The sequence below is a fragment of the Primulina huaijiensis genome, chromosome 15 (genome assembly GCF_012295235.1).
Source record: "Primulina huaijiensis isolate GDHJ02 chromosome 15, ASM1229523v2, whole genome shotgun sequence".
NCBI lineage: Eukaryota > Viridiplantae > Streptophyta > Magnoliopsida > Lamiales > Gesneriaceae > Primulina > Primulina huaijiensis.
The window spans coordinates 18,255,119-18,278,638 of record NC_133320.1 but is presented as its reverse complement, the minus strand read 5'-3'; the positions used below and the strand labels follow the sequence as shown (position 1 = coordinate 18,278,638).

At 33.5% G+C, this 23,520-nt stretch overlaps 2 protein-coding genes across 5 annotated transcripts; both read right to left on the bottom strand.

Annotated features, from left to right (window-relative positions):
• Positions 1-10,155: 10,155 nt before the first annotated feature.
• On the bottom strand, positions 10,156-12,610 carry LOC140959640 (cyclic dof factor 1-like). The gene is made up of 2 exons (XM_073417570.1): positions 12,401-12,610; positions 10,156-11,694 (listed from the first exon to the last, which is right to left on the bottom strand). The coding sequence occupies exons 1-2, from the start codon at positions 12,512-12,514 to the stop codon at positions 10,435-10,437; spliced, it is 1,374 nt and encodes a 457-aa protein (XP_073273671.1). The 5' UTR covers positions 12,515-12,610; the 3' UTR covers positions 10,156-10,434.
• A 6,044-nt stretch (positions 12,611-18,654) lies between these two features.
• Positions 18,655-22,133, bottom strand: LOC140960382 (probable arabinosyltransferase ARAD2). 4 transcript variants are annotated; one of them, XR_012172158.1, is made up of 4 exons: positions 22,028-22,133; positions 20,456-21,783; positions 19,516-20,094; positions 18,655-18,972 (listed from the first exon to the last, which is right to left on the bottom strand). XR_012172158.1 is itself a non-coding variant. In XM_073418633.1 (4 exons), exons 2-3 carry the CDS (start codon positions 21,386-21,388, stop codon positions 19,585-19,587), a joined length of 1,443 nt encoding a protein of 480 aa, XP_073274734.1. In that variant the 5' UTR covers positions 21,389-21,783; positions 22,028-22,133; the 3' UTR covers positions 18,655-18,972; positions 19,540-19,584. The 4 variants fall into 4 exon arrangements, 2 of the variants coding, with proteins under 2 accessions (XP_073274734.1, XP_073274733.1); XR_012172159.1 differs by having other exon boundaries at positions 20,456-20,904; positions 22,028-22,060; XM_073418633.1 differs by having other exon boundaries at positions 19,540-20,094.
• Positions 22,134-23,520: the final 1,387 nt, after the last annotated feature.

Genomic DNA, 23,520 nt, shown 5'->3' with positions numbered 1-23,520 from the left:
TTGAATATCTCGTTGAAGATCATAGATATTTATGTTTATTGATTGGCGAATGTGGGTTATGTCATGATCATATGCGAGCAGACGAGCATCAAAATCCATCATTAAACTTCGGACCTTTTTGATGTGAGATAAGACTTTTGCAAAATGAGCATCAGCCTCGACCTGAGCTTGATTGCTTGAAGGTCCGATTTCTTCATTATGGTCTGACCGGTCGACATCTTCTTCAATATTTATCTCATCATCCTCCATATGATCGGCCCCAGTGACACCCTCATGATTGGGGAGAATGGGAGAGGTACCCTTAGGAACTTCAGTGTCGACCAGCGGAGGAAAGAAAGCTGGAGAATCTTGACGTAGAGTCTGAGGATACCTCGGTGGTTGCACTTCAAATATGGTCTTAGGAGACGGACTCTAGAAACTTGTGAATGGAGTAGTGTCCTTAAGAGATGGTATGTCTCCAAAGATTTCCGTTATTGACCGTACCACATCATTCACGGAAGTTAAAAGAACCTCTGATATTGGTGTCACTATTTCCGCAACAGTAGTTGTAGGACCTGTTTCAAAATTAGGAATAAAGAATGGAATATGTACCTCTTGTTTCGGTTGCACACTGGTTGTGTTGGTGTCAACTGTTGTTATTGGATCAATGGTTGAGGCAGGTTCTTCCACGGATGGTTGTTCCTCAGTTGTGTCAGTGTCTTTACCCACCAAATCAGGAGTTGAAGGACCACCGTCTGTTTTTTTAGTGAATAGATTAGAGTTAGGAATGGTTGTGTTGTCATTTTTGGTGGCTTCTTCTGCCTCTACATCTTCCTATTGCTCACCCATCTTTGCAAACATTGCATGGGCTGCTTCAACGTAGGCTTAGAAATTCTTGGGCCTTGGTTCTTCAGGCATTTGAAATTCCTCACTATTGGCGCAAACCTTGGAATAGATGGAGAGGATGTTAAACTCCCAGATGAGAAATGAGTATAGCATCATTGAGAGTTGTGCAACTTTGTGGGTCATAATTTTCTTTCCACTAAAAGACTATTAGACTTAGAAGACTCTCCCTCAGCTAAAAGTTAATAAAATATCTTCGATCGAGAGAAATTCAAGCTCTTTTGTCTAAGCCAGATCCAGCACTTGTCCTTCCAGGGTGGCCAACTTTTCCGTCAGATCCTCCTTGAGGATAGTCTTGAATGATACAGAGGTTCGACGAACAAATTGAAAAGTGAAAGAATTGCACAGAGAAGCATTACACGGATAGAGCTGCACGCGCATCCGGCCAGATCACGTGCAGCAGCGCGCGCAGAGTTGCAGATAGAATGGCGCGCACGGCTGCGTTGGATCACGCACAGCCGCGCATGCAGGGTAGACGCACAACTCCAGTAGCAAGCACGCAGTAGCGCTAGATCACGCGCACCAGCGTGCAAGAGGCGTGCAGAAACCAACTTAGAGCCGCCGATCGTGTATAAAAAGAAAAGAGGCCTAGAACAACACCAGAGAGCCGTTTTTGCATAGAAAGGAGAAGAGAAGATGTTGAGCACACATTGAAAACGATCTCGAGCGCAAGTATTGATCACGAAGACAAAGAACGACGAATCTGGGGACAGAGACGCCAATTCTGATTTGCCATCTAATCTTTCGTCCTTTTTATTTCTTGTGTTGAGATGTTCAGACTTTCAAACATGCGTTGTTTTTGTTTAAATTTCATTATGCACTAACTTTTTCATTCCAGAGGATGAAATAGCTTTGTTGACACGACAATCTTGACTCAGTTGTTTATATGATTGAATTTCCTTTGGTTTAATTGTGTTTTCTAGTTTTTATAAATCTTCAATTTACTGGCCATAAATTGTTTGTTGTCTGATTAATTCTACAACTCGAGAAAGGGACTAGAATTATAGATCGTTAGAGACACATCGTTAAGTGTTTATATTGTTCGGAAGGCGTATAACTTTAGCGAGACCTAGGTAAGATCATGAACTTAGATTCTTATTAGGAATGTTTGAATCGAAGTCTGAATAATACACTTTATTTGTCACTTGGGAAATGAGGAATAAAATAATTAATTGTTCTTGACCATTAAACGACTGATAGTCATGAATATAAAGGCAAACGGGAATGGTTATCGTGGAAATTAAGTGAAATCACTCATCTTGATATTTTCTCTCGTTGATATTTTCTCAATTCGGCAATTAGATTAATATTTATTTGCAATTAATTCATTTTCAGTAAACTAAACTTTTTATTGATTCTTCTGAATAAAGTCGTGACTATTTTAGTTACAAGCACTGATATAATTTTACATACACACTCCTCGTAGGAACGATAATTTACTCTCATATATTAAAACTTGACAACCGTGTGCTTGCGAGCAAAAAATACGCAATACAAACCATCTGTCAAACATCCTCAGTCTTCTATCCATGACCTTTAAAACTTGAGAAAGTGTAAATGTTACATTTGTCTCGACCGTTGTAGGTGTCTTTGAGGGCAGCTGCATCTTCTCCTTCGTTTTGTTTTTAGGGTCCACTGAAGGGGCAGGAGAAGCAGAAGAAGTGGTATCTTCTGATATGCGGATGCCAATCACCAGTCACATGGGCTCGATTTTCAGGACCAGATCCGATTGAGAAACCTCAGATATGAGCTTGTTTTTTTTCTTCTTGGAATGCTTAGACTCATCTGACTGTTTGGATGGAGCAGTTGGAGTCCTAGGCTTTGTGAAATCTTGTTCAAGAGGGACATTCTCCGTGTCATCCCCTTCATCGATCTCGATGTAGAACATTTTTCTTTTCACGGGTCCCTTAGCCTTTGTCTTTTTTTTAAGTTATTGAGTCACACGCTCAAAGCTGATTGCTATCTCAGCGAACAAAGAAGAAGCATTCTTTTTTAAGAAATTTGTAACGGTCGCACCGTTGAACCATTTCTTGGGATGTATTGGCTCGATGATTCCAAATGTAACCTTCTGCAAGTCAAGTAGGTAACAGATCTGCAACCCAAATCCTTCTGATTGCCATTTCACACAGAATTCCAAATAAGATATCTCACCAGTTGATGCCAAACTTCGAGACAATAAATTCCATATACTGAAATTTTTCTTGAGTAATATTGTCGTAGATCGCTTCTTTGACAATGAGTGATTTGGCCACAATGTTGGCCAGGAATTGGAATTCCATTTTTAAATTGTGCTTCTATTGCTCTAGATGTTGGCGTTTGTCTTTTGTTATATCAAAAAAATTTCCCAAACTGGTTGAGGACAGTTCTAGCGAGTTCCCAAAGAACTCCCGAAATGATAATATTGGAGCCATTGATAGTACAGATGATACTTTCGTGCTCCATTCTAGCAGAGAGAGAACTACTTCACTATAGCCGAACCGAATATAGAACCACATGAGAGGAACTTCCTCATACCAGAAGCCCAAAACATCACAAGAACTTAGGAAATAGCTTCATTCTTCATGGAGTAGATAGCTTCAAAATCGATTGTAAGATAGGTCTTTTGGATAGACATCTTGAATCTATAGAAAAACCTTTGAAGAACAAGTGAGAAGTGTTGAGAAATTTTTGAGAGCTAAGAAAGTTTGAAGGGACAAAAACTTCAAAGAAAATATAAGCAAAAAAGATTTTTAGGGTTTGAAGATGAATTTTAATTATATATATATATATGATTTACTGGAAGAGCCACAACAAAATACGTGTCAATTCAGTTGTGGATAGGAATTTAAAATTTTGAAAAATGTGAATAGGCGTTGAAATTTTTCACATTGATAATTGTGCATTTAAATAAAATATCATTATCGGTTAATAATTTAAAATTTAAAAGGTATACCAACGGTTTGTCCATTAAATCAGGTTAAATATAATAATGAAATCATTTAAATACCAGTGATCAAATAAATCACAACTTTCCAAAAGTTACTCAAATGTTTTGATTGGAAACTTTTGTAATGGTTGGATAATTGTTTTATCAAAATTGACATATTTTTTCTTCATTATGTTGCAATGAAAAGCGAAAGGTTATTCCCATAAATATATGCACTAAGATAAATATACCAAACCCAGAATATTTCTAAAGTAAGAAAACTTAGTGTCCGGTAGCTGTTTGGTGAGAAGATCTCCTGTTTGTTGATCGGTCGAGATGTATTCCAGTCGAATATCCTTTTACATGACATGATCTCTTATGAATTGATGTCTAATATCAATATGATTTGTTCTGAAATGCATCAATGGATTATATTTAATAGCAATTGTGCTTGTGTTGTCGCAGAAGATGGGAGCTTCATTCCACCGGAACCCATAGTCTATGAGTTGTTGAATCCATATGATTTGTGCACAACAACTTCTAGATGCTAAATATTATGCTTCAGTAGTTGAAGTGGCTATGGATGTTCTCTTCTTACTGAACCAGGAGATCAATCAATCTCCAAAAAATTGACATGATTCACTGATGTTCTTCTTGTAAATCTTGTAACATGCATTATCTGCATCTGAATATCCTAAGAGGTTAAAACTTGAGTCTTTGGGATACCAAATAACCACATTGATAGTGCTTTTAAGATATTTAAGAGTTATTTTAGCGACTGTGTAATGAGATTATTTGGGAGCAGCTTGGAATCTAGCATAAAGAAAAACTGTAAACATAATATCGGGTCGAAAAGCGGTTATATATAACAGTGAACCTGTAAGACTGCAATACATGGTTTCCTCGATCGGAATTTCCCCTTTGTCATTATGTAACTTGATTGATGTTCTCATAGGGATGGATGCAACAAAACAATTGTTCATCCCAAATTTTTTTTTTGAGCTCTTTGGTGTATTTGGATTGATTAATGAATATGTGTTTTTTAAGCTGTTTGACTTGTAATCCAAGGAAGAAAGTAAGTTCTCCCATCATACTCATCTCGAATTTTTCTTGTATAAGCTTAAATATTTCTCGCAAAGTTTGGGGTTAGTTGACCCAAAATAATGTCTAAATTTGAACTAACAAGATATGATCTTCCTTGGTAAATTTGAACATGGTCTTGTCGACCGTTCCTGTCACAAAATCGTGATTAATTAAAAATTTAAGGAGTGTATCATACCAAGCTATAGTTGTTTGTTTAAGTCCATATAAAGCTTTATCTAGTTTAAAGACATAACAAGGATAAGCAAGATTGATAAAACATGGTGGTTGTTCAACATAGATGAGATTAATGTTCTCCGATCTTCATTGTTTCTCCTAAGCTCGTTCTCGTTGTCACTTTCATAGATAAGATTAATGTTCTCCAATCTCTGACTTAACTCATTGATGTCAATCTGTTCTTGAGATGCGCATACAATAGATTAATAAAAAAAAGATAACATGAACGATTACTTCAATATTAAGATACTTATTTTTAGAGACTCTGTAAACTTTGATGACCGATGAATATCCAATAAAAATCCTTCAACGGCTTTGGAATCGAAAGAGTTTAAGAGAGTTTTTCCATTGTTGTAAATAAAACACTTGCTGCCAAATATTTTGAAATATGAAATATCTGGTTTTATGTCATTCCAGATCTTTTAAGGAGTCTTGTTATATTTTTTGTTAATCATATATCTGTTTTGAGTGTAAAAAACTTTATTGACCGCTTTTGCCCAAATTCTTTGAGAAACATTTGAATCAGCAGTCATTGTTCTAGTTGTTTTTTTCAAAGTCGGTTTCTTTCTCTCTGCAACACCGTGTTGTTGAGGAGACTGGGCGGCTAAGAACTCATGTTTGATTTTATGATCATCTAGATAGGAATCAAAGGTTTTATTTGTAAATTCAGTACCCTTTTCAGCCCTTATCCTTTCTATAACAAACTTTGATCAGATTTGAAGCGGTTTGATATTTGAATGGTAGAAAGATTACCCAAGTATATCGGGAGTAATAATCCACTATCACTAAAGTGTGCCTCATTCTCCTTATGCTCTTCACTAGTATTGGGACAAATATGTACATATGTAGTAAATCCAAGCATTTGGTATTCTTACCACTATTATGAGTAGCAAAACATGTAGGGCAGGGAAGTTGACTATCTTTCCAACATGCTATAAGTGTTTTGTTCTCTTAATTTGGTTAACATAATATCACAATTACTAGATTTCACAGTGCAAGTGTGCTAGTGAAATTCAACAGACTAATCATTATCACATAAATGACTAATGCTAATTAAATTATAGCAAAAATTTTCAACCAATAGTACACAATTAATGATGACTTTACCATAGATAATATTACCACTACCCACGGTTTTATCTTTAGAATTATCATCAAATTTGATTCTTGGTCATTTGCATTCAATTACTTTTGATAGTAGCTTTTTGTTTCCATTCATGTGCCTTGAGCACCCACTGTCAAGGTATCATGTTGAATCTTCGACCGTTTTTGTCTTTACAAACACAAAATACTCTTGGTAAAATATCTATTTGGATCCAAACTGAATTAATCCTTTCGGGACTCATACTCTAATCAATCTAATGGGCTTACCCATATGTGTGTTCAGAATTTCTAGCGGTCGGTTAAAAGTGTGTGTAATGCTATGCAGTATTCCAGTTTAACCATATGTTTTTTGGGCATTTTATCATTACTATCCAATCTATACCTCTTTTAAACCGGCATGCAATTGAAGCACTGTTTTGGTTTGCCCCTTTTAACATTGTCTAGGTTGTGATGGCCTATTCCAAGAATGGTTGGGATACGACCAGTTTCCCTCTCCATTCTCATTTGGTCTTGGCTTTAGCCAAATCTTCCAAGCCTAAAATCCTGAGATTTAATGTATCAAAGTCCTCTATACTTACCTTGTTCTCATATGGCACTTTCTAGTCTGCTTGGATTTCAGGTTTATTATGTTCATATACCGTACTGGACCGGACAAAGTTTATGATATTAGATTCAAAAGATCTGCATTCATTATTTCCAATTCCTATGCCGGTTCTGTCTCCGATTTGTTTGTTTGTTGTTTGTTGTTGTTTTTTTTTGCATGCATCTTACTTAGAGAAACTAAATATTGGTTCCAAGTATTGATTACTTTTATCAACCTTTGATTTTCATTCAAAGTAGCATGGAATAGTCTGCACATATTATAATTCTCAGTGGCTAGCAGGGTTAGCTTCACCTTGAGACTGTCGAGCTCTTTTCTCTGCAAACAACTAGATTCACTCGACTTATCTTTTAGGCTACTTTTTTCTTTTTTCATTTCCTCGAATGATTGCGAAAATTTCTTGTAGTCATTAGTCATATCATGCAGTGCTGTGACAAAGTCTCTACATGTAAATTCACAAGACAAAATCAAATACCTCATCAATATCCTCTTTTGGTTCTAAGTCAGCCGTCAGGCACTGGATCGGCTTATCATCACTCTCGCTTGAGTTGGTGCCAGATCAAGAAGACTCACTCTCTGTTTTCCAATTTACTCTTACTCTCTTCAGCAGCAAGAACCTTTAGATCTTTCTTCTTATTGAAATTTCCTCTCATCATTCGATCGTTTTCTCTCGATAGATTTCTGGTCATCCTTCTTGGGCCTGTTGCAATCTTCCATAAAGTGGCCCTTCTTGCCACACTTAAAACAGGTTTGGTTGTCTTCTATATTGCCCTTTTTATAATATGGTTTAGTAAATTTATATTGATTCTTGCACATAAATTTATCAAACATTCTGGCGAATAATGTCATGGCCTCATTGCTTAATTGTTAAGTTGACTTCTTGCTTGAGGTCTCTTCGAGTGGAAAAGTAACAACGGTTGCAGCCAGAGCCTTTGTTGGTTGGGAGATAGATGGGCCTTCCTCAGTTTGAATCTCAAGCTCAAACTCATATTTGCAACTCTTTGAACTATTTATTGCAGAAAAAGGTCGAGTGGTTGTCTTCAAGCTCTGAAAGATCTTTGAAGATCTGATAAATATCTTGAAATGAGAGATGTTGAGTAGTGTAGAGTGTATATGATAAGTGTGCTAAAAAATCTTTGAGTATTCAAGCTTTTTGAATTTTGTTTCGAATGTGTTTGATCTTATTGTTTCTCTTGTTGAATTCTTACTTGCATTCTCTATAAATAATACTGAAGTTCTTTTTCTCGTTCAATAACTCTTTGTACTAATCCCGACAATATGGACAAATCGTTGTCACATACTGTAGCTTTCATTAAATGTTCTTTAAGCTTTTGCGCCTTTAAAACCCACTTTATATAAAAGATGTTAGACTACATAATGATGGAATGCTTTCTGTTAGATGAAAGTTGGTATGATATTTACAATCTTTCTATTTTAAGCTATCGTCTAATATTCTGACTTACACAAATATCTTTAAATCTATTCAGCTGTAAATTGCTTTAATTTCTCAATGAGTAGTCCGGTCGGGTGACATATTTGTCTTTTGCTACTATTAGATAATCAATGAAACAGTTGAATAACTTTACTGAGACCGGTAGATAGACTTAATATCTTGCGACCGTTTACCCAACTCTAGCAGTCGGTAGCATATTTGTGTCTTTGGCAGAACTGTCGATTACATGTAAATGCAAGTAAAACGAAAACTTGTTCTAATACAATGAATTGTGGTTGGTTGTCACCAAAAATCTAACCGAAACCATAATAAAAGTAAATGATGTCATTAATTTTTACCCCATATCTTGGACTCGAAAATTGTGTAGAGTTGCTAACACGTGTTCCACTAAAATCTAAATTTTGAATTAAATATTTATTCAACAACAATTATTATCGAATCAAAAGACAAAATAAAAAGTTCCTTTCAATTTGTTTTTTAAAAAAAGTTCACATTATATTCACCAAAGTGGACATTAAAATATTGGCCTCAAACTTTTTGGCAGGGTGTTTGGTTTTGATAAGAAAGCTACTTGACCCATTAATTAATTAAAGATACTTAAATGCGACATGTCAAGTCCCCGTCATTTATTAATACGAGTAGTCCTTACAAACAAAACTATTAATTATTTGATTATATACATACGAGATCGATAGATATGATCACAATTAAAATGAAAAATAATATTTTTAATATAATAAATAATATTTTTTTATGAATTGGATTTAATATGATTAATAATCTTATAAGAATTTTTATAATAATTATCAAATAAAAAATTCAAAGCTATATTAATATTTAAAAAATTATAAATAATTTATAATATTTGATTATAACTTATTGTAATAATTTTTTTTAATAAGTAGATATTTTTTTAAGAGGTAAATATAATTTTTGTTATTATATCGTGATATCACGAGTTGTTATTATTATTATTACTAGTGTCCCGGTACATACGATACATTCTTATATAATTGAAATAATTATCACTGATTTTCGTATACTTTTTATTATAAATGATATATAAAAATTTAATGATATTGATAAATAAAAATAAATACATTTTATAAATTTCAAATATTTTTTTCAAGGTATATAAGATACGTTACACCAGTACATGAAAGTTAATTAGTCTACAACTCACTTGCTTTATAATATAATAATAATATATAGATTATGCACCTGACATTTAAAAACATAGTGTTGAAATATTAAGGAGTATGCGTTTTATAAGACGGTCTCACAAATCTTTATTCGTGAGACGAATCAATCATATCAATATTTACAATAAAGATTAATATATTTGACATAAAAAGTAATGATTTTTCGTGAGTGACCCATATAGAATATATGTTTCACAAAATTGACCCGTGAAATTATCTCACATGAGTTTTTGTGAATATTAAGTTGGAGTTATTTTGGCGATTATATCATATTACCCCCACTGTTTTTTTAAAGTTATTTTCTTTGTTTCTTTTTGTATGATAAATTAAATTTATGTAAAATTTTAAAAAAAAACTTAATAAAAATCAGTAAATTTAAAATTTTATTTTAAATTCTTTTATTTTAATTTCAATTTTTTGTAATAAGAGTAATCGTTTGACAATGCCGGCTAGTATTATTAATATTTTTAAATAAAATATAAAAGAAAAAAGCATTGTTTGAAACGATTAGGGGTGAGCAAGATCTCGGTTAAACCGAAATAACCGACCGAATTAACCGATTTTAATTTGGTTAATTTGTGATCAGTTATTAAAACTAATTCGGTTATCAAAATAAAATTCGGTTCGGTTCGATTCGGTTATTGGCAATTCAGTTCGGTCGATGACCAAACCGATCGAATGCACACCCCTAGAAACGATGAAGCTTCTACTTTTAAGATTATTCAAACAGTTAATATTGTACAAAATCAAAAGCTTGTACATACATCTCTTCCCTTGAGGTCAAAAGCTTTCTACGGATAATATGTACATGACAAAATACAAAAAACGAAAAAACACCCTTCAAAGGTAAAAACATTGAGAATTCACAAAAACCATCCATGTCCCGAGAGGGATCGACTGATTAATCTGATATGTTGAATCGAAGAAGCAGATTCGACGCTTATCGATGACTGATCGATCAAAAAACGGTTTAGGCACTCTCCTGAAAATTGATGGACCGAGACAAGGCTGCCGGATTCGCTTGCATTAACACCGGCGAGGAGTTAGCTGCCATACTCTCCTTCGGGTCACACTTGGGTTGCAAGGCATTAAAAAGACCTTTCCTACTTGTTGAGTCATACTTGATTCCCAATGTTGCCCATATAGAACTCTTTGCAGCTTCTTCAGGATCATCGATCCTCAATGTCTTTGGTACCACGATCGAGCTATCCGAGTTCCTCTGTCTAAAATTGTGTTCACCCTCTGAACTGTTCGGATTGAGAAATTCCCCGTTTCTTGAATGCTTGCCAAGAGGCGAACTTGGGCTACAACTTGTCTTGTTTGGGTTCGCGGTAGGATGTGGAACTGATATACATGGAATGTTCCAAGAATTAGGTGCAACATAGTTCAAATACGGTGAAGGGTAGAAAGGCATCGGATTAAATCCGGGAGGTGTGAAAATGTTTGGTAGCGGAACTGCTGGATTCCAGGACAACTGCCATGGGAACCCTGGAATACATGGAAGAGGAGATTGAAATTGGTTAATATTTAGCACCCCCGGTTGTTGCAATCTGTTTTCGCCTCCATTTGCCACTGAACTCGAAGTTTTGACAGAGGATCCTATAGATCGATCATCAGCGTTATCACCATTTCTGCAGGAAACCGATCCTCGATTTGGCATGTTTTTATTCTCAATTTTCAAACCAGAAGCCATGGATTTACACAATGGAGATTCAGAACCAAAGGACAGCACAGTACCATTCGGTTTAAATGTCTTCTGATGAAATCCATCATAACCATCAATCGTAGACGCGTGGAGGGCTTCAGAAATCGTCAGGTGGCGACAATTTGAGGCTGAATTCTTGTTCTTCCTTCGACCAGCCCCAACCGGAAGGTTCCTCATCGTGCCTCCAGCGGTCCAATACCTCTGACAGCTCTTGCAAAAGTGACGAGGTTGGCTAACATTGTAGTTATTGTAGTAACAGAATTTAGTGTCCATGCTATTGCAACGCGGGCACGGCAGGATCTTGTCAGGTTTCTTGAGAGTCTTTTGCTGTGTATTCATTGCATCGCTCTGCCCGTCGTCCCTCTTGGTATGATTCGGCAACACGAAATCTTCGTCGATCGAGGGAGTTTTCGGATTGTCATCTGTCTCAGATACTGGAATAAGATTATGAAATTCCTCGGCTTCATCTGAAGTTTGGTCCTTCTCCCCTGACTTAGTCTCCGAGATTTCCCCTGATGATTGCTCCTGAAAATTTTAGGAAACAATTCATGAGTTGCGAGTACAAATTATCAAAAAAGTTCAAAGATTCCAATCTCTCAACTACCATCAGATCATGACATTATTGAAACACAATTAGTGAATTGATGGAACAAAATTCCCACCAGAGCTAGATCATAAATATACCGAAATTCTCCATGTTGTATATTTGATGACTGATTTATTTAAATTTTATAATATAATGAAAAAGAATGACTTGCACCCACTTTTTGGAACTGGAGAAACATAGAAAATTCAGGGAATTTGAGGCCACAGAACTTTCTGGAACTCTTATATCACAAGAATAATAACTCAAAGGTGAAAAAAATATGCAAGATATTACCAGAAGAAGAAAAAAATGGAATCACTAACATTATTTTAAACACCAAAATCAAAATGTATTAACTCAAAAACTTTGAATGAAACTAAAACTTTAAAGCATGATGATAAAATATGATGAGTGAACTGAACCTGGACAGAAACAAGATAAAACAGGTCATCAATCTTTCAACTCCAAATCAAAACTAAACAAATTAATACACCAAAAACCATAAAAACCCAGATTTTGCAACTGAAAAAGGAACTATCTTTCGAGCGAAATCCAACTATACTCAACACAGTGATTTTGCATCCGGGAGCTTCCTTAAACCTCGAAACAAACGCTAAATCCCAAAACATCATACAAACCCTGTACCTCTTCGCAATCGACCCGCTTGCACGAGCTGGGATATTCTTCCCCGGCGGCATCGCCCCCGTTCTCCGGTAGCAAGATCTTCCGGCCGAACAACTTAATTTCCGGGTCCTTCATCAGGCGATGTCGTTTTGCAGTTGGAAAGACCAATGGGGGAAGAAAAAGTTGCGGAAAAGGCTTCGTTGGCAATGCTCAGTGAGAGGATTTTGATGTATCTGTGATCAAATTCAACGAAGACAAAGGGATTTTAAATGGATGTGGGAGCCACGTCAGCATGTGCCTATTTTCCTTAGCCACAAGTTTTTTTTTTTTTTTTTGAATTTGTTTTTTTGTGGACCTCTGTTAGAAAATTGATTTTTTTTTTAAAAAAAAGAATTTATATATATATTATTAATTTTTAGACTAATTTTTTTTATTCTGACTTGAGGTGAAACTCAATTTTAAATACATGTGTGAGTCGGTGTATCGTGTCTTAAATTTTTATTTTTTTTTTAAAAAAAAGATATTTATATGAAATAAGTATTATCATTTTCTATGTTTTAAGATCAATTTTGTATAATGTATATCATATAATACTCAATTCATTAAAAAAATATTACTTTTTAGGTCAAATAAGACTTACTATTTATCTATAACTAACATATCTCAATAAATTTTTATTTATCTTTATCTGTATTTTTAAATTTTTAAATAATTATATCAAACCTAACATAAAAGCTACAATAAAATATTTTTAAACTTTTCTATTTTAATATTATAATCACTTGACTTTTCACAAAAAATATAACATCAAAAAATTTTAATATATATATACAGAGATGCGGGTATGAATGATATATGAGCAACAGAGGAGAAAAGTTATAAATTCTTAGAATAGGTCTCTTGTGAGACAGTCTCACGAATTTTTATCTGTAAGACGGGTCAACCCTATCGATATTCATAATAAAAAGTAATACTCTTAGTATAAAAAAATAATAATTTTTCATGGATGACCCAAATAAGAGATCTGTCTCACAGAATACGACCCGTGAGACCGTCTCATAATATATAATAGTATATATATTCTTAATATTTGGGAATTTGGCAAAAACTCACTCTCATAATATATAATAGTATATATATTCTTAATATTTGGGAATTTGGCAAAAACTTGTGTGAGACGGTCTCACGTGTCGTATTTTGTGATACAGATATCTTATTTGAGTCATCCATGAAAAACTATTACTTTTAATGCCAAGAGTATTACATTTTATTGTGAATATTGGTAGAGTTGACCCGTCTCACAGATAAAGATTCGTGAGACGTTTTACAAGAAACCTACTCACTATGCTATTATATAATAGTTGTGTACCTTATAATAATCGTTTTATTGTGTTAGATAAATTTTGTCATTTTATCGCAAAATTTAATCCACATTTTTTTTAAGTTAGATCTTAAATAACTACATTATCCTTATTTTTTCTTTGACTTCTCTATTGCTTCTCCCTAAATTATTTCTCAAAATTACATTATCCGCACATATTTTATTCACAACTTTCACGTGCTTTTATAATTAAAGAAGAAGGCATAAAATTAAGCGTTTAATGAAAATAAATTATAAAATAAGAAAAAGTATAAATTCATGCGCATAATCTTTTTTTTTTTTTTTTGATATCTTAAAATCCAGATTTGGTCGATCATTTTACATAAATTCAAATAACTTCACCGACGTCATTTTCCTAAATACAGAATAAAAATTATTGAGTGTCGGATTATTCTTGAAAAAGCCAAATGCTGTTGTTGCCAAGAGAAGTAGAGAACCATCTCACTCGAATAATACGAAAGGCTTGGAATTTACGGCCATTATTTCTAAACATCATTTTATGACATCCTGTCCGAAAGAAAGACCTCTGCCACTTGAGTTGCATGCCGGGAACTCGCACGTGTGGTTCCTTTCTGTTTTTAGTATTATATTCTATAACTATATAATCTATACATAGAGATATAGATTTATATTAAATTTTTTTATATCTATTGGAGCGTAGCACGATGTCAACCCACTCGGCTGATGGGTATCCATATTGGGCGAATCCAACCCATGAAGTTTTAGTTTTAAAAAGAGATTCCGTCATAGCATCCCGGAGGTGAATTAGAGCAGATGTGACAGCCCCTTTCCCCATACATCCAAGGGGAGAGTCTTTGTATTGTGGTTGAGTGCTCATAAGAACTCATACGTGATAGACTGTAGTTTGTGATTGACAAATCTTGTGTGTTATTTAAGAAAGCAGATGAGTTTTTATTACACCTCTTTTTTGATTGATCTCTCTCTAAGAGTATTAGTAATGGTGTTCGAATATGACTTGGAATGCACAAAATCATGGGGTCATCTTCGGTAGTATTGAAGGCATTTCGAACTATGTATAGAGAAAATTCAACGTTGGCTAGGATGAGCAGTGCGGCCTTAGCAGCTTCCGTGTATCACATTGGGAACTTGAGGAACAGAGTTATGTTTACTAATGAAGAATCAAATGTGGAATGTATCATAAAAAAGATCAAGATTCATATTTTCAGAAGTGTTCCTCGCTCTAGTGACATGGTAGATTTATTGTTATGATTGGATTGTATTAGGATTTGTCCTAATTTTATTAGTTACTGGGGATGCTCAAGGTATTTGTAACATAACTTTTTTTTACCATTTTAATGAATGTTTACTTCATTAAAAAAGAAAAGAAGGGAGAAATCTTTATATGAACATCAATATATGCTTAAGTTGTTGCTTGATTTGCAATATTTGAGTACCAACAAACCTAACTTTTGTTAAGATCAAAAATACTTGATCTTACCATTACCATAACAAATATAATTTTGTTAAATATTCCTGCGTTGGGACAGTAACAAGCGTTAAAAATGTGAATTTCACAATTTGCAACAATTATAACTTTTGACCAAATGAAATACGTTCGAGCTTGACAAAACTAAAGATTCATTTCAATAATTTTGTAGAGTTAATTTTTTTNATAGGCACATCAGTGCAATGATCCGACACCGAAGTGGGTTGACATTGGGTGTTGTTTCAACGAAGGTAAAATGATAATGCAAGTAGAAGATTCATCTTTATCCAATGAAATTTCGTCACCATACCCAAAAGTGCTCTTGCTCTTTATCGTTGACTTGCTCTTCATTCTATTATGAAGATGAAGTGTAAATGGTGAGTAATTTTTGAAATATATATATATATATAAAATCATGAAGATTTGAAAGTACCATATCGCAGTAACATGTCATGACAAGGGTCGTTACAAAGAATAGGTAGAGTGCGAAACATAACTAAAAACATAACATAAACATCATAGGCAGAATGAAAAACATAGTTCAAAACACATAATAAACATAACATGGACATATCATATTCGAATTCTTATTGCATTGCTATTTCATCTTATTTTTCATTGTGTTACAGACCGTCTCATATATGTAATTCCTCTAAAAGATAAGGTCATATATCAGTTATTTTTACCTACCGCATCAGGGTTATAAACTTGTCATATCTTATCATGTTTCGGAAATTTCCATTTACAATTTCTAGCATGAATCATAACAGTACATTTGAACTGATAAACATATTTATGAAGAAAATGAATATACTTAGCAACATAGAACATAACGAAGGTCCGATAGAACAAATTATTTGTGATCGATCAATTTAAAATGCATACATATTATTTTAAAACGAAAAGCCTAGTACTAAATTATGCTCTAAAAACAATGAAAGAACAAGCTGAAATTTATCACTTTGCATAAATTTTTGCACTTATTAAACCAATGGATCTACCGCAAACTTGGATGATACGTTCACAAGTAAGAACTAAATTGTAAATGATGAAGATTAGTTTTAGTAATATTTTGGACTAGTTTATGGGCGAAAACAGTAGACATGATATTCTTGCTTAGAATTTGAGCAGTTTTCTTGCAAATGATATATATGAAAATTGAACCATAATATTTTACTGAATTTTGTTATGATATTCATAACATAAGATATTATATTCTGAATGGTGAAGATCGGGTTTGGGCAGAATTTGGCGAAATGTTGAAGGAATTTCAGCAGGACTTCGTTCCTTTCTTGCTGCTGATGATGCTTTAAAATATGATGCTGCTGGACAAGATTCTTGCTGGAACAATATGGAGTTTTGACAACTCTATTCAGATAGATATTATTTGTCTATTTTAGAAAATAGAGAAGACACAGATTAGATTTGGTGTCGGACCAAAAAAATTCTGTGCACCAGATTTCTGTTGCTATTCCGCATGCCTCCTGCAAGATCACGTTTTTCATCGACAGTCCGTCGAGCTACCAAAAAACACAAGGATAAATTAATGTTATCATGATATTGTAGGCTAGTCAGTAAGTAACGTAAACGTAGTTGGTAAGACTTTCGGGTGTTTGGTTTAACGTTCAGATTTACTGTAATCGGAGAATATTATGTTGTTGGAGAAGAAACTCTTATAGTTCCTACTTCCTCCTGTTTGTCGTAAGATGTAAAGTATCAATTTTGAGACAAAATTTCGATTTTGAAAATCAATTTTAACAAAACCCTCTCAACAAAAATAAAATAAAGCATAAAGGATATCCATCAAAAATAGGATACCAAGACTCTTATTGTTGGAGCATAGATCGATAAATATCGCAATTCTAAAGTGGTTTCTGCATAAAGCAAATTCTTTGTATTTTCAGGAATTTTAGTTTAAATTATTTTGGTGGAACATTTATTTGGTTTCAGGAATGTTCACTTTGCCGCCGTTGCCATCCAATGTAACTTTGGTTGGCTTGTCTATCAATTCTACGATGAAATGTCAATTCATTTATTCAGTCATTTTTTTGGCTTCTGATCTTTCTACAACATCAACATAATAAATAGAAAATATTATAAATAATATATGTTTGTCTTTTGTGATTTTAATTATATATTTTTCCAATTTCAATGTTAGCCAATTATCTTTGGTTTTGTTATTGTTGTAATTATAGTTTTTTTTCCTGACATGATGTTAATTAGGAGTGTCAAAATTAGACACGACTTCAACCTGAAAAATCAGGTTTGGGTTTGGGGTTTTTGGGTTTCGGGGTTAAATCTAGTTGGACCCGATAGCTAACCCGAAAAAATGATGGGTTTGGTTGGGTTGGGTTCGGGTCAACCCTGTCAACGGGTTGACCCGACAATTTTAATTTTTTTTAAAAAATAATTAATAAATATTTTTTATATTTTTATATATTGTATGTCTGAAAAATATTTATTGTATATTTATATCATAAATTTTCATAATTTAATATTTATTTTGAACATTTTTTATTTTTTAAACAATTGTTTATTTGATTTAGTAATTATATTTTATTTTTCTACAATTAGACTTTCAAATTTAAATAATATATATGAGGGAGATTTTGTTATTATATGTTTAAATTAAAATATTATTAATTTTTTTTGAATTTTATTTAATTTTCTTTTAAAAAAAATTTAAACAAAATTCAAAATCGGATTGATCAGGTTAATTCGGATTCGGGTTGAGAGTTTTCGGGTTGGCTCGGATTCGGGTTGAGCAATTTTTGAATAGTACTATTGCTCAACTCGACACAACCTAGCCGAATTGACACCCTTAATGTTAATGTGTCACCAATACGTTGCTGAAAAATGACAATAATTGCCAAAATTTGGAACATACAAAACTAAGGATGAAATTTAATAATATGAATTATCAAAATCGAAAAAAAAAATACAAGACCAAAAATACAATTTTCTTCGATTAATAATGTTTTAATGTTAAAAAAAACATAATTAATAATGTAATGATCGCTTAAACTCCCACAGTTTCGAGGGCGAGTTGAGCTCCTTGCAATTTCTATACAAAAAAAAGTTTACTTCTCCGTTTTTTTCAACAGACCACACATTCAGATGTGTCATGCACTAGCGCACGCGCACGCGCACACACACATGTATCCTAACTATGGAATCTTTGGGTAAGTAATAACAATAAAACGCTTGAAGCAAACACATGAATTTGAACCATTTTTGGTAACATTATCCTCCAATTTTTTGAAATTGGTTTAAAAGCGCAAAGGCAAAAAAGACAATGATTGTTAAATGTGAGGAACCGAGGCAAGATTCTTGGCTTCTAAACAATGATGTTTTTCCAACATTCTTTTATTCAAACCTGTCATCTTCTTCTAAAACAGTTTCCTATTCCTACTTTGACAGGCTCGTGATTGGGATAAATCTTCTCTAAAATGTTATGGGACCCCTTCGTGCTTTATTGCTTTAACCACACAAGAAAACAAGATGCAAATATGGCATTAGAAACACAAAGAGCACAGTTCAAGACACAACAAATATTCTTTCATCATTCTTTTTTTTTTCAACAAGAAGTTTTTGTAGTGCAAAATATGAGCCGCTTGACTTGCAAGATCATCATCCTTCTCATATTTTTTTGTGTTGGGTGCTTGTGTATTCGAACGGACCGAGTCTCGGGATCGAGAAGTATCCATATTCCAAATCTTGATGCCTTGCAAGAAATGAATGTGCCTACGGGTATCGCCCCAGCACCTGCAATGAGTTTCGCTTCATATCAGTCGGGAAAAAGAAGGTTTCGACGAGGGCCAGACCCTATTCACAACAAATGTTGATGTATATATGCAGCAAATTCAAAGGCAGAAGTCAATGTAGAGATTATAATGGATGCAGAAAGTAAGGGTGATCAATTTTTGTTGCTTCTATGTTTAATCGTTTTTTTTTTCCTTTTTTCAATTTTTTATGTCGCTTTAAATGAATGCCCTTTGTTAATATAGAAACCTCATTTAATGTAACTTGGACAAGTATGCAACAATTATATCAGATATTATGGAATCTTGGTTCAAATCTCCTTTTGATATTTCTCTAGCTTTTGATGATTTTGCCATAATTCTCGTTTGTTAGACCAACTTGAAAATAAGAACCAACAACTTGATCTACAAATTCTAATCAAGAATCCAATATGAAATTTCTCTGAGTAAAAGTTTCAACACAATGTGCCTAAAAATGGTATGGTAAAGAGGCAGAGAAAAATAAACATGAGAATCAAACTTAGTCTTCATATTTTCAAGCACTTACCACCAAACTTGCTAATGCAAATACCGTATTTCTGATTCCGAGCGAGCAGTTATGAAGTCAGTTGGTTCCTTAGACAATCTGAGATCTTCTGTACCTATTCTTCCGGTGAACGTTCAACTGAGTGGATGATTTTTTTCGATTGACTGACTGCCAAATCATATCGACAGCATCACACTGCTGACTTGGATATTGGTATTCAAAGTGTTTGCTAACTTCTTTCAGTCTTTCCCACATTTTGGTCCATTTTGCTCGTGTGACACCTCTGAGATAACTCAGGAGGTGACCCTTTTTCACAGCATCAACAGCACGTACAAATATGCAGAATTCTGAATAATCGAGGATGTCTTCAAATGGCAGCTCAATTTTGTCACTAATTATGACAGGAACACAGTGACTCGCAATAGCATCAAATAGACGGTTTGACGAAGGTGTATCTCCAGCTATATTCAGGCAAAATTTGGACGACAACATCCCTTTGCTAGCCTGCTTTATCCCGTTTGCCTGAGCGCTTCCGAATGCGAAGTGTACATCTTTCTCATCCTTAAGAAGGTAGTATAGTTCTTGTCGAATCACGCCACCCTGAGCACCCAACAAATATCCATGAATACAATAAATTTGTTAGTATTAGTCGTTCCAAGCACTCTAGCATAAGCTATCTCAGAGCAGGAATATGTAGCAGTTATTATTCAGTTTTCACAAATCTTGGGTTGATGAAACAAAAGATAGATGGCCTTATCATTTACACTTTTGATAAGCAAATCCACATTCTCGAAAGCAAAGAAAAAACACATCAAGCACAATTACCATTTGTTATTCAATCCAGCCATCTAAGGATAAGTGGTAAGCTAATCTGAACCACATGTCATACGAGCATTAATCATAACAAAAACAAATATCAAAAGAGTTTCTTAATAATGGCAAAGTAGATACAGAAACTTACATCTTTCCGATAAATTGCTCCTTGAAAATACACCAACGTGCGTCTTTCACTAAATGTAGCTGAATCCACTGATGGAACTGTCCTTACCATATGCTTGTAAGGAGCAATTATATCCTTGTCAAGGTTTGCTATTTCAACTGGGTATCTCCCAAAATCTGAAAGCACAAACATTGCTGAACCGAGCTTTTTCCGAGCAACCAGCATACTGTTTGGATGGTGGGCTACAATCAAATGATCCCTCCCACCCAATCGCTTCCACTCTTTCCGACCTTTCAGAAACTCCACCAGTCGTTCTTGGAGCAACCTATCGACACTTACCATTTGCTTCCCATGATGATTCGAATGTCGGTTATAACTCAAAGATGAGAAAAATGGAACAAATATTACATCCGATTTGCTTGAATTGTGCACTCTAATTGCACCACACGGCCTCGTTACATCTTCAGTAACTGAGGCAAGAAGATCAAGAGTCAGCCAGTACTCTGTACTATGCTGTAAATTTAAACCACCAGGGTAAGATGGGATTGTATTTTTGTAACTCACATTAGGCCATATCTGATTTTTTCCTCCCTTCCAGCCCAATAACCCAAAGTGAAAATCAGTAGGCAAGTCATACATATACACCTTAAGAGGAGCCCGACCTTTGTTACATAACTTCCTCTCATACTTCTCCAGTTCCTCTGCATTATCCATCGGATTAGAAACTTGATTACCCACTTCTTCACTGGCAATATCTTTGATCTCAAAAGTTTCGGTCAGGGACATGGGAACATTTGGTTTTGAATAAGTCGATGCATTGTTAACAAAAATAAACTGAAGAACTGATTTAGTTATGAAAGAATCGTCACTCAACTCAAGAAGGGACAACGAAGAGAGAATCAAAAGCGACACCGAAAATGCGATTAGGAAAGAAAGAAGCCTTGAGGGTAGCATTCTTTTTACTGAAACCGAAGAAATCGCTTAATCTTTTAAATTGTGAACAAAATTTATATTTTGTTACCAAGATCAAAGGAAAAGTTACTTTACATATGGATCCTAAATCCCAAATTTCATTTGGCAATCTTCAATAAAAATCTATAAATAAATCTTTTTAGAGGTTACATGCAAAAACCAAAAATCTTGCCGTCACTAACAGGGATTCTAAAGATATTTGAAAGGTGAGGGATTCCTTAACAAATTTGATATTTTCATAATCCTAATTCCAACAATCACTCGCCTTCTTCATCAACCCCCCAAACAAAAATCAGAACTCAAAAACAATCTCTTGTCACCTCAAAAATCCTCTTTAACACATACGCAAATACAGTAAAAATATCCAAATATTCAACCTGCAGATGTGAAACAAAAACACAGATACCATTTAGTGTTTTCATTATTTACAGCTCCGCAAAAAAAAAAAAAAAACACGCTCATATATAGGAACAACAATAATACGCCAAGAATCCGTTCAGCCCAGAAATAAACATATGCATAACAGTAAATGTTTGTTGCTTTTCATTCATTTGGATCATCAAGATTCATAATATTTATCGACTGAAAACTGAAAAAAGAAAAAGGTGGCAAAGAAATTACCTTCAGCTAGAGCGGAGAATCTCGTGTATTTCCCAGTTTCTCATCGTCTCTGATACAATTTGTACTACGTATTTATCTTAAATACAAAACAAATTGACTTAAATGCAACGATATATTAATATTAATATAAAATATACATAATATTATTTATATAATCAGAGGGGACAACTGGTAGAGTAGGTTGACAAGGCTATTTGCGTGTCCGCAACTACGTATGACCAATGCGTTTTTCATTATGTGGGTATACGAGAAAAAATTACACATTTTTTATATGTAATTTGTATTTTTTTTTAAAAAAAATTGATCTTGTTAACAATAAATTTTTATTTTTAATCTTGTATTTTGAATTTTTTTTTCATTTTTGGTTCTGAACTATGAATTTTTTTTTTAATGAATTCCGATCAAAAAAACCAAAAACAGAAAAAACATACAAATTAAATGACATAAAAAGTAAAAAATTAAAAGAGTAAAAATGAAAATTTTTCGTAACATGATAAAAAATAAAAAAAATATGCAAGTTACTAAACTAAAAATGCAAATTCAACGTTAAAATAACTAAAACTAGAAAAAAAATGGAAATTACCGGTCAAAAATATAATTTTCTCGTACATATTTACATATACATATATTTACATAGGGGTAATAGCAAAAATCATCCATCAAGTTTGTCTATTTTGTATTTTAGTCATGAAAATATTCAGATTTGAGTTTTGGTACAATAAATTAAGTTGTGTTTTTATTTTATTCTTGTTTTGATAGATTGTTCACTTGTTGTCGGATAAGTCAGAATTTTATGGTGTCACGTCAGCATTTTCTGATGTCATGTTAATATTTTCTGATGTCATGTCAGCACTCCAACAAAAAATACTAAAAACTAAAATATAATCTAACTTACATGGCTAAAACTCAAATTTGAATACTAACATGATCAAAACACAAAATAGACAAACACATAAGATTATTTTGACAATATTTCATATATAAGTTTAGCGATAATATAATTCATCTGTTAATCTTATCAAATAAAGAAAACTTTATTTTAGATATACGTAATACTTTGGAATTTAGATGTGCATATTCATCATAAAATGGAGTCTTAGTTAAATGGAATTTTGGATGGATTTGGTGAAGATTCCAACCAACTGGAAAACGGGAATTCCGGCTTTGGTATTTGATCGGGCGTCCCATATTTGACTTAATGGACAAAAATGCGTCATTGAGTTGGGCTCGATATTTATTTCAAAGTTCTATAAAATTTTGTCAAATGTTTTACCATAAATTTTGTGTTAATTATTTACATATGTACATTACTTTTAACAAGTCGAAATAAGCCATATATTAGTAATTCAAATTTAAGTACTTTAATTAATTATTAGGGTCGAAATAATAAATTTAATATATTATATTTTAAAATTTAATTATGGCGTTATACCACAGAATTTATTGCAGTTGCTTTTTTTTTTTTTTTTTTTTTTTTTTTTTTTTTTTTTTTT

Coding starts and splice junctions, on each gene's coding strand:
- LOC140960382 (XM_073418632.1), bottom strand. CDS start 21,388: ATGCTACCCTCAAGGCTTCTTTCTTTCCTAATCGCATTTTCGGTGTCG. Junction 20,095..20,455: donor GAGCAATTTATCGGAAAGAT/GTAAGTTTCTGT, acceptor TTGGGTGCTCAG/GGTGGCGTGATTCGACAAGA.
- LOC140959640 (XM_073417570.1), bottom strand. CDS start 12,514: ATGAAGGACCCGGAAATTAAGTTGTTCGGCCGGAAGATCTTGCTACCG. Junction 11,695..12,400: donor AGCGGGTCGATTGCGAAGAG/GTACAGGGTTTG, acceptor TAAAATTTTCAG/GAGCAATCATCAGGGGAAAT.